General features: G+C 42.8%; 1 protein-coding gene across 1 annotated transcript; it reads right to left on the bottom strand.

Moving 5' to 3' along the window:
• Nucleotides 1-4,611: 4,611 nt before the first annotated feature.
• On the bottom strand, nucleotides 4,612-8,806 carry b3gnt7 (UDP-GlcNAc:betaGal beta-1,3-N-acetylglucosaminyltransferase 7). The gene is made up of 2 exons (XM_084310797.1): nucleotides 8,671-8,806; nucleotides 4,612-6,550 (listed from the first exon to the last, which is right to left on the bottom strand). Coding segments are annotated over exons 1-2 (1,257 nt in total). The 5' UTR covers nucleotides 8,673-8,806; the 3' UTR covers nucleotides 4,612-5,295.
• Nucleotides 8,807-12,263: the final 3,457 nt, after the last annotated feature.

Genomic DNA, 12,263 nt, shown 5'->3' on the forward strand with positions numbered 1-12,263 from the left:
GTTACTGATTGTGTTAAATGGGCATATGATATCATCTCATATCGATCGCAGGCACCTGAATCTAATCGTATCGTATTGTATCGTGAGAGACTTTGTGATATCGGCAAATATCGTATCGTTGTCCAAAGAATCGATATCGTATCGTATCATGATGAAACTGGTGATTCCCACCCCTACTGATTACCTGACCATTATATTATTATTAAATATACCCAAACTGGGTTTGAACAAGACCTGTCTATCTTTGCTCTGTATCTGCATATTGGGTTCAATACCCCGAGACATAACACATACAAAGTGTGTACAGGATGTTGAGAATATATCATTGTATTAATTTTATGTTTACCCATTTGTTCTCATTAAATTAGTAAAAGTCATGAAATAATAAGCAAAAAATAATAATGTCAACCATTTATTTAGATACGTTAAACATTGAATGGGGTCAAATTGGAGAGTTCTGGTGTTTGGGTCTGTGGGACCCGATTTCAATGTTTACTAAAAATAGAAATTATACAATAATTATTTTTGGCCATGGCTGTCTGCCACTGTCTGCCTCCACCTTCTTTCATTCATATCTAGCAAAGATAAACATGATTTATTCCATTCATGTCTTGATTCTGTCTATAATGGATTTATTTTTTATTTTACAGGCATCACATTTTATCACAAAAAACACGAATAGCACTTGATAAAGGTAAATGGAAAATGTTAAACATATATTCTGTCTAGATTGCTTGTAATATGTAACATATGTTGTAGGTCCACCAGACGCATGCACATTGGGTGAGTAACAAAAACGCCACACAAGGGTCCTTGACCTCGGTTAGACCACACAATAAAAACAAGATTACCGTATAAGGCGTATATAAACACAAGTTACTACTACAATAACGCTTTCCTTCTGTTATTGTCGATGACTCCTGCATCATGTTTCACAGATATCGTTCAGCGGACAGAGGAGACATAATCTAACCTGTCTCCCTGTGGATGTCCTTGTCAATGTGCACGGATGAGCCCGGGACAAGACACCCTACTTAGAGTCAGAGTGTGGCGTTCTTCTTCTAGGTGTATTATTCACACACGAAAGAGTTTGCATCGTAGGGGGAATATAAGCTGTTTGTGTGTCTTTCTCAACAGATTGTTACTGAAAACGGAAGCCTATTTCACCACGATGCTTTTAGTATTGCGCCACCTTAACCCTGAGTCTGATTGGCCTCACCTGAGTAGGTTTGAACATCTTTGAGACTTCAAATAAAGTCTACTGCCAGTAAAAGGCCAGCTCTCTCTTCTCCTGCTCACACCACAGCATCAGAAAACAGCTCTCTCTTCTCCTGCTGGCACCACAGCATCAGAAAACAGCTCTCTCTTCTCCTGCTCACACCACAGCATCAGAAAACAGCTCTCTCTTCTCCTGCTGGCACCACAGCATCAGAAAACAGCTCTCTCTTCTCCTGCTGGCACCACAGCATCAGAAAACAGCTCTCTCTTCTCCTGCTCGCACCACAGCATCAGAAAACAGCTCTCTCTTCTCCTGCTCGCACCACAGCATCAGAAAACAGCTCTCTCTTCTCCTGCTCGCACCACAGCATCAGAAAACAGCTCTCTCTTCTCCTGCTCGCACCACAGCATCAGAAAACAGCTCTCTCTTCTCCTGCTGGCACCACAGCATCAGAAAACAGCTCTCTCTTCTCCTGCTGGCACCACAGCATCAGAAAACAGCTCTCTTCTCCTGCTGGCACCACAGCATCAGAAAACAGCTCTCTTCTCCTGCTGGCACCACAGCATCAGAAAACAGCTCTCTCTTCTCCTGCTCGCACCACAGCATCAGAAAACAGCTCTCTCTTCTCCTGCTGGCACCACAGCATCAGAAAACAGCTCTCTCTTCTCCTGCTGGCACCACAGCATCAGAAAACAGCTCTCTCTTCTCCTGCTGGCACCACAGCATCAGAAAACAGCTCTCTTCTCCTGCTGGCACCACCGCATCAGAAAACAGCTCTCTCTTCTCCTGCTCGCACCACAGCATCAGAAAACAGCTCTCTCTTCTCCTGCTCGCACGTCGCACCACAGCATCAGAAAACGTTTAAAAACTCATATTTAGCCAATTTCAGCTTGTTAGTCGTGTCGAGACACTCGTCAATCAACTTGGGAATGATAATTATGTTTGGAATACATTTTCTGGTGGGGGTGCAGGACCGTGCACAGACGTTTAGGGGCTTGAGATAAAAAGAAGAAAAGGGCACTCACCCCATCGGCACCCACTATTCACACTCTGATGTCGTTCCTCATCGCTGACAGGCTAAACAAAGTGGGCATTACAGCCCTCTGGACAGGTCATTACTTGTCCGTTGGCCAAGAGTTAAACCGAAGAAGGGCCTTTTAAAGAGGGGAGCAGGTGTGTTTCACCGTAGGGGCTGGATCCCAAGACCAAACATGGTGTATTTTTCGTGGATACTGCTATATGTTTCCCTCTTTATATTTGATAGAATCACAAAGGGCACTTTTTGACCCTGAGGGCAAAAGGGCAGGGGCTCAAGCCCCCCCTGGGCCCTATTTGTGCACGTGCCTGTGTGTGTGGGCCACCTTTTCTGTTCATACTCAGATTGAGGATTGTTCCTTTAAGTCATGCTATTCGTGCGCCATCTACTTAGCGGCTGTATTGCTGCTGCCTTTCTCACAGACATGACCCTGTTATGCCGATGCTCCCTATGAAACCGTATAGCCTGCAGCTGAGATCCAGTGTCCCTATGGCCCTTTCTTATCATTGTAACTCCACAAGGGTTATGAACAATAACAGGAATGTAATTGTTTTGTTTTGCAATGCCCTGTTTGCCTGTTTTGGGCCAACTTAAAGCCCGGGACGATACCACCTGGCTGTATCGCTGTCAACATGTTTTCACAGAGAGAAAAGATACACAATATCTTGAAGCTTAACATAAACAACAGGAAATCATACACTGATTACTTTGTGTAAACCTCCCTCCTGGAAACAAATACAAAGCAGGTAACGTTATATATTTTGGTTCCTGATGCGGATATCAAATCCACATTGTCATTCATGCAAAGTCTTTGGTCTTACACAAAGTGCCATGCCTGCAGGCCGCCACTAGGGGTAGAGTGGCTAAGTGTGTGTGAACAACCCAAAGCCAGAGAAATGGAGGTTCTCTATTGTGGCATTATTGCAAGATTTCTGTGTAAAAAGGGCTGATAACTGACCGAGTGAGTGAGTTGCCAGTCATAGATTTGCTCTCTTTCAATCACTATGGAATGTACAGTTCAGTCTTTGGTCAGTATTTACTTACATTAAAGTACAAACATATTATTGAGGAGATATTTTTTATATCACCTTTCACAAGCAAACATTGCTGTAATGAAAATGTTTCACTCAGAGATGATTCAATGGTATAGTTTCATAACGCAATAAACAAATTATCCTTATAGGAAAGTTGGGACCCTGGAACCTCGTTTTAAGCCAGAAAGCTGCCTGAAAAGTGACCATTTCACTGTAGTCGTTTTACAACGACGGCACCTGCAATCTTGTTTACAATTTACTATTGGAAGAAGCATATTCTAGGTGTACGTTTGGTTCACGACACCTCAGGATGATTTTGTTTGATGAAATTAAATAGGATGAAATAGAACAATTCTAATAATTGTATAGTAAAAATGTAAATAAAAAAGGCTCTGCAAATGTAAACAGGTTTCTCTCCCTAAACTGCATAGTGCAGCTTTAACATATTGGCGGGGACACACTCGGTCCTTTGGCGTCTGAGGACATTATAGTTCTCAAAACGTTGCCTCCACCGTATGGCAGTGTAACCAGAAACCCCTTATCACCGTTTAAATCCACCATTGTCTTGCTATTGTCGGATGACCCGTTTTGGATATTCATATCCGCGCTTGCCACTGATATAGGCTGACCCCGACAGTGTGTTGTGTATCTGGCATAATCTGGGACACACTGTTGAGAGAGATATGGGAGAACCACACATCCTTTTCACATGTTTATTTACAAATATCATCCTATGTACATTTCAAACCTTTTTTATATTTTCTTTTATTTCCACATGTATTTACATCATCCAAACATAATCACCACCCACTACGTTCAGCACTATAATCATTGAACATCTCATTAATACCAATACCTTCCCCTCATTAATTTAAATATCAAACTCTCTTTTCTGCCAACCCCCACCCCCCTTTTTTATTTTGGTGTGTAGGGGGGGGGGGGGGGGGGGCTATTAAATTAACCTCTCATGTACCAGCAGTAGTTTTTATTTGTTTCACAGTTTCAATGTAAACCCTCTACCTAATTCATGTCAAGTATATCAGCACATTCAAATCCATAGACAACATACAAGTAACATGTTTAGACATCTTATTATTATAATTATAATAATAATAATAATAATAATAATTATTATTATTATTATTATTATTATTATTATTATTATTATTATTATTATTATTATTATTATTATTATTATTATTATTATTATTATTATTATTATTATTATTATTATTATTATTATTATTATTATTATTATTATTATTATTATTATTATTATTATTATTATTATTATTATTATTGTCTTTTAGTTTCCAGTAGTAAAACAGTAGAAGTCCAGATCAAGTTGTATTCAAAACAGTGACCCGAAGTGCAAGGACCCCTAACAACATTACTAGTTATCACGAACGCCCGCCAGACACTGGTTTCCTGGTCAGGTTGAACAGGAAAGAAAAGTGACCACATATTTAGGAAAACAAGCGACTTTTGGACTACTGCGGTGAGGTAGAGACAGTTGTTTCCATCGTCTGAGGAACATTTTGAACTACAGGAGGGTGTTAAAATCTGATCCAAAATCAACATCATGTGCAGTGCTCAGTACAACGTGAAAAGCCTCGGTCGTCTACGGAGCAGCTGATTGTCCTCTTCCCAGCGGCTCGCCCTCGGGGGGGGGGGGGGTGTTGTCTCTGAATTTGCCTGCCGACACTGAAAGTCCTTCAAAATCCCAAGAGAATATAAATAATCAACTCACCGTTAAAAATCTGCATATAACTTACTCTGATAGTCGTGGATGCCGCTCCACAAAACCTGCGTCACAGTACATAAATAAATACTCAAATATTGTCCTGGTCTTTCTCCAAATAAAGGAGAGCTTGAATCAGAGTTAACCCGTGAGTTAACGTTTGCCCCCTCCATCCGCCCCAACCCTCCCCCGAACATCCACTCGTACCCACCGATGTGAGCTTAATGTCCGGTGCTTTCCTGTCCCCAAGTGTGTCCTGCCTAGGCTATAAGATCTCCACTTTCTGTGAGCACACCAGGTCGCTGTTGACCAGATTCCACATGTGCATGAGGTCCGACGGGAGCAACTTGTGCACCACGATCATGCTCTTAAAGAAGCAGGGTTCTCTGTTCAACTTGCTGTTCTTATTTTTCACTAAGCCAAATGTCTTAAAGGCGTTGTGCTTGACGGGGACGACCTGGAGCACCTCCAGGCACATGCCCAGAAAGACGTCGTCGATGGGGTAAAGCTCCAGGGTGTCCGAGGCCCAGTGGAGCCTCCTGGCCACGGGACCATCCATCAGGAAGCCCCCTCCGCCGGCGTATGGAGGGTAGTGTGTCTTGTTGTAGAGCGCTTGCGGGATGTAGTACTTGTTGTCCTTCCTGCGGATGGGCTTGGCCTTGAACAGCACGTCGCCTACGAAGAGGTTCTTGGTGTGGCCGGCGCTCTTCAGGAACTCGAAGATGTTCCCCACGCTGACGAACACGTCGTCGTCCCCCTTGAAGATGTAGCGCACGCGGGGGCAGTACGTGTCGAACCACTTGAGGAAGTGGGTCTCCTTGAGTGTCAGGTTGAAGAAGCTGTCCAAGAAGTCCCACTGGAGGATGTCCCCGTAGATGTGGTCCTCGTACTCCAGCAGCTTCTGGTGGTTGGCCTTCTCCGCCTCGTTGGACGGTTTGCCGAGGAGGAAGAGCGTCTTCACCCTCTTGCCGTCCACCGCCTGCTCCTTGCCCCAGGTTTTGCGGATGACCTCCCGACGGTCGTGCTGGGTGGCCACCGACTTGATCACCATGAGCAGGTACGTTTCTCCGGAGCACTTCTCCGGGTGGTTGAGGATCATGGGGAAGTAGCGGCAGTGTCTGTACAGTAGGAACTGCTTGAAGTTGGCCTCCAGGCCTTTGAACCAGCTCTGGCTGGAGAGGTTGAGGTTGGCGCTGCAGTTGGAGCTGCTCACGTCCCAGGTCATGGGACCCCGCTCCTGGGTGACGTCGGGCCCCTCTGTGGTGGCATGAACCCGGGACGCGACCCGGGGCGAACTAGCCTTCCAGAAGCCGTCGGTCTCAGAGTGGAGGCCCTTCTTCTGCTGCGAGGCGTCCGCAGCCTCCGCCCCCTGGGACCCGTCCATGCGGGTGTGTCTCTCGAGCTGGAACGGCGCCCCCGTGCCGATGCTCCCTCTCTGGACAACGGTCAGTGCCACCACAGCCAGGAAGAACATGACACTCCCCCTCTTGTACATCCTCCACCAGTCCCTGTTGTTCATCCTGGAGGGATACAAAACACCACAGATGTCATTCAAAGAAGGATACTCTCATGTTGTAAGGTTGTAAACGTTGTAAAGTTATGCTACTCACCTATAGTTTCAAACTTTTGTTTTGTATTGAAAGCTTTACACTTAATACTATTACATTATGCATACAACGTTGCATTGTTTTGCTTTCAAATTCGACATAGCATGAAGTTAAACACAACAGAGGTAGAGAGTGAAAACCCTTATAGAACTGTTATATTCAGAGCAGATCAGCCATCCAATCTTGGCTAATTGAGGTTGATACGTTCATCACAAACTTCCTCTTTATTTATTACCTTGGTACAATAAGTATGTGTTTATTTATGACCTTAGTACAGTAAGTATGTGTTCCTAATAAGTTCTGATGACGCTCATTGTTTGATACTTGCAATGACTTGTTTTGAAATGTAGGCCCTCTCATGCAACAGCCTATTTTAAACGTTGCACTTATTTTGCCCCGAAGGGAAATATTTGCTGCTATTTAAAGGGGCACTTCACCAAAAAAGAATGATGATTTATTTTGGCACTTAAACTCTCACACATCCAAAAACTCTAAACAGTTTTGCACACATAGTTTATAGTTTAACAGTTTATTAGAGTAAACGAGTTTGAATATGGGAAGTGATGTCATCGGGGACATTGAATCCTTGTGTTGTGTTAATTACATCTCAATTAAATGATAGGGTATAGCGGCCCCTACAAAACTAGGTATTGCTATTTTTCCTCTACATAATTTCATGGCGCTTTAATTAACACAACGCACCATTTACCATTGAATGTGATATCACTGGTGGTGGCCATATTCAAACTAATTTACTCTCAATAACTGTCAAACTAAATGAACGTGTGCAAAACTGTTTTTGGATGTATGTGAGATTATGTGCAAAATAAATCAGCATTGTTTAAAGTGCCCCTTTGGCCTTTAATGTCTATAGCCTTAAATTAAAGCACAACATAAAGAGTACTGTATATATCACCATGTCACTAAAGTATGATGCCATGAAAGACTTTCTCTGCAGACAATACGCTCTTACAACAAATACTGAAAGCAAGCAGACCTGTGCTGGTTATGATAAACAAGTACAATAATTAAATACAAATATAATTAGGATTTTATCACTGAAGGTGCTGCCTGTTTGTCCAGTATGTGCTGCAACGTCCACTATTACCTCCGGAAAGAGTAAATTGAACGTCATTATAGATTTTCCCTCATTCAGTACAATATGTTCAGAAGAAGATATTCACTATGAGACAGCGACGGGCTTACATGCAACTATAGGGCTGTACAGTTAATCGAAATTGCAATATGGCATAGTGCGATTTCCAATTAGCAGGAGAAGAACAGCAATATTTCATAAAGGCAAAATATGTGTCAAAACACCATTCTAAATGTAAGCATCGCGGTGCCTGGCCTACAAATCCCTTCCCGGGACACATTTTTGTTTGGTACAGTATAGACCCCCAGCGAAAGTCACACCATGATCATGATATACTTCCTTTCAATGAAAACAAAATACAAACAACGATGATGGATTATATAGCGCAACTGCGATATCAGTCGCAATAATAGCAATATCTCTTCACAACGTTACTTTCCCGGCAGACTTGCAAGGTGGAATGTATAGTTTCAACGAAAATTTTTACTAGAAGTTCATATTTTCATCCCGTCAATCCGCAGGGCTTGTTCAGTCACGACCCTGGAGACACTCCCTATATGTGGCCCCTGCAGGTTACTAACTTTGGACAGATCTTTCTCAATAGCCACGAATAAGTGAGCTTGGACAAAACAAATCACACAAACGCAACGTCCTCTGCAGCCCCATCCAGGCTGTGATGGTTTTCTTTTTGTGAAATACGAAATGACATGTCATTATTTAGAAATATATATTGTTAACTTTTTATTTTTTACGTCTAACTGACGCGCTCACGAAATCACAGCATACTGAGTTTGCAGTATAGACGCAAAGGTTATCCATTCTTGTGTGCGTAATTGCGCGCGTTCAGAATGCAGATTATAGATGCTTCCATTTTTTTATTTTTTTTTAAATAAAAATACGAATAATAATAATAAACTAGAAAATAAATGTCACTTACATGTTTCTCTTGTGCGTAAACCAACTTGCGATGCTTACAAGATAATAAACCAACACAAAGTTGCGTTGTTGAACCCCAGAGACAGGCAGTGGCTTCAGTAATGATCCCCTCAACAGTTTGTAAAGTTACTCCATTCCATCGAAACAGTCGCTTGGAAATATTTGTCACGGTAAGGTAACGGCTCGCCTCCAGGATGAGCCAGACGGCACCGGGTCGGCATCTACAAGGTCGCGGTCCGGGATCTCTCGCGCTTTTAAAGGCGCGGTCCGGGTTACGTAGGACCTATTATGTAAATAGGGGCCGTCTGCCGTCCATATACACGCGCACGGGCAGCATCATTTCAACAACCTGCCTCTTCCAAGAGACCAAGACCCACTATTGGTCGAGGCTGGAGATTATATCACATAATGAGTTTACATTATGCAGACGCGTTTGACATGAATTGCATGATGATGATGATGATAATCAGGGGTGCAGTGTTAATTTCAGAAGTGGTTGTACTCTGGAGTCTGTTTTAATGACGCCACGTGCACGCGCAAACATGTTCCCTCGCGTGCGCACAGAACAGATGATTATTATGCATAAATAGTAGGAAATATGTTTGTATAGGAAATTACTAGTTTTAGTTGAAATAGAGAAGCTGACAAAGGTAGCAGGATGTAGCATTCAATATATAAAGAAATTATATTGTCAACAGATATGGTTGAAAAACAAACAATGTTTTAAATGTAATTGTATACAATATTGTAGTTACAATTTATTTAATTGAATTAACTTAAACTAGAAAAGTAAATACAAACTAAATTAACAATGTAACTTACAGTTTACAGAAGGACAGTTTCCTTCTGAAGCACAATAAGAAATGTCTCATCCTTCCAGTCTGGACCATTTGTCATTGAGAGGTTCCACAGCTCAAGCAAACCCCCACCAATTGGTACAGGGCTTGTATTTTGGTTTTGCTCTTCTCGTTCTTTGTTATGCTATTGGTATGTTATGCAAATACTAGGTGATGAGTACCGGTACTTGGCGCATGGCACGACGAGTCGAGTGAAAGTTGTGAACGCATTTTTGTGTGCACGCGCTTTCATGTGCTTCTGCTCAGAAAAGTGGTGGAACGGCGTGGTACCACGTGGCATGAGCACTGCACCTCTGATGATAATAACAACAATAACAATAAAATAAATGTGGCTATTTATATTGCCAACAAATGTATGTAACCTACTGCTGTATGATTGGTAGCTTTGATCATCATTTAATGTTTAATTAATAAATAAAAAACGTTTTCTCCTTATTTTTCTATTTTTCTCCCATCCCAATTTTTTTGCTGTTTCCAATTCTCCCCTCCCCTGTCTTGAACGTTGCTCGCATATGCCCCCCACTGGTCGGTTGTAGGGAGGATAGAAGCCTTGCATCACGTGTCCCCTCTGGTACACGAGGAGGCAGCCTGTCACATCTTTTCACCTGCCAGCGCGGACTTTCATTGTCGAGGTGTAATGTGTGGGAGGCTCACACTACCCCCGCCATTTCCTGTCTCTGCTGTGCAGGCGTCCCTCAACCGACCTGTAGGAGTCGCTGTCCACAACGTCCAGATTACCACCCATCGACTTCCACCGCTGACTCTGCCAATTGAGCCAGTATGACGGCCGGCCCAAGCCGAAGGCAACGCCGACAGCCGGATTCAAACCCGGTGTCTTTTGCGTTGGTGACGAGCGCAATGTCCGCTGTGCCACCCAGCCGCCCTAATTTTATTTATTATTAATTTATTCTGTAATTAATTTGGATAGAAAATATAGTAATTTGTACAGTATAGTAGTTAATTGCCACTCTGGCTACGTTCACACTGCAAGCCTCAGTCAGTGCTCAATTCTGATTCATTGCTCAGATCTGATTTGATTTTAGTTTGGCTGTTCACATCATTTCAGATTCCAGTGTGAACTGGTCAAGCTCCTCATGTAAAAGATTATGAGAAATGTAAATAGAGTGACGTAAAAGTCACATGAAAGTTGCACGACTGTTCAGACTGAGGTTGCATTGCAAAATAAATCAGACCTGTATCCGATTTAGGACCACATATGAAACTGGCCCAAATCAGAATTGAAAAGATCCATGTGATTTGTGCTGTTCACACTGTTATGAAAAGCAAGCAGATCTGAGTCACATGAAGGCAAAAAAAAACTGTAATCTGAACGCCTAGCCTAAAATAATTATTTATCAAACTGTGCAGTTCTGTGTGTGGAACACCTTTGTACAGTATCATCATAGAGACTTAAGGGATAAAGGTGTTTCAGACATCTAACAGTGACACCTGGCTGGTTGTAATGACCTTCATTAGAAAGGCATGCGTCACCTTGCCACTGTCATTCATAAATCACTGATTGTTCCACTACCATCAGCGGTTCACAACCTAGGGGTCGAGAACCACACCAGTGGGCTGTGAAAATATTTACAAACACATCATCATGTTGACAAAGCTTTGGTACAGATGTTTTCTTCTTCTTGTGCAATAAGGAATATTTGAAGTTTATAGCCCATCCTCCAATTATGAATCAAGTGAAATAGCTTGAAGAGGGGAACTGATAATCATTGTTTGGTGTCGGAATCCACTGTTCGATCAACACTCCACCATGTTGGGGACAGAAAAACAACATTCTATCAATGCTCCACCATGTTGGGGACAGTAAAACAACACCATATCAATGCTCCAAATCAAATCAAATCAAATCAAATCAAATCAAATGTATTTGTAAGGCCCGACAACACACGTTAATGTCCCCATGGGCCGGACACGTCTTCTTTAAACAAGTCAAGAAGAAACATCACAATAAGTCAAGAACAAAACAAAAACACCATAAAGTCCAACATCTTTTAGTAAATGCAAAATAAATGCAACACTCCCAGACATACCCCACGCGAAGGTAAGGAAAAACTCACTAAAACCTAGTGTTATGTACCATGCTTTTGGTTAGTCCTGTGTCCTGTGTTGCAGCTGATTTCTGCTAATTGGACACCTGCCTGGCAGGGCTCAAAGGCCCTCCCCCACGCACACATGCACTGAGACTGCTGCTGGAAGACACTGTTGGAACAGTGTCTCCCTCTCTTCCACCACTTTGATCTTTAGTTTAAGCTAGATATCATAATAAGGATAGTCTTTTGGTTTCAACATAGACCATTGGTGTCTATGTCCCCTTATGTTGCTTCCCTCTGAGCCAGGGTCGTAACACCTAGCAATAGGAAAAAATGCACCACAGGCAATGTGGAGGAGAGGAACCTTAGAAGGGCCATTCAAGGGGGATCTCCCTTCTTAGATGTCGGTGATAGTAGTGTTGCAATAAAACAGGCGAACAGTTGGTAAGCATGCACTTATATGTGTAGTGAAACACAGGTAAGTGCATGCGATAGCAACTGAACATTTTGAAAGATTAAAGATAGAGCTGATAGCGGATCTATTTGAGGCAAAGGGGCGACGCAGAGAGGGTCGCATCCTCCCGGTCATCATCATGGGACGTCCAACACTCCGGTCATCACTCCGAGACAGCCACTCACAGGGAGACAGGGAGACAGGGAGACAGGGAGACAGGGACAGGCGTTAGACA

Source organism: Notolepis coatsorum, assembly GCF_963971535.1.
Source record: "Notolepis coatsorum genome assembly, chromosome: 3".
NCBI classification, from domain to species: domain Eukaryota; kingdom Metazoa; phylum Chordata; class Actinopteri; order Aulopiformes; family Paralepididae; genus Notolepis; species Notolepis coatsorum.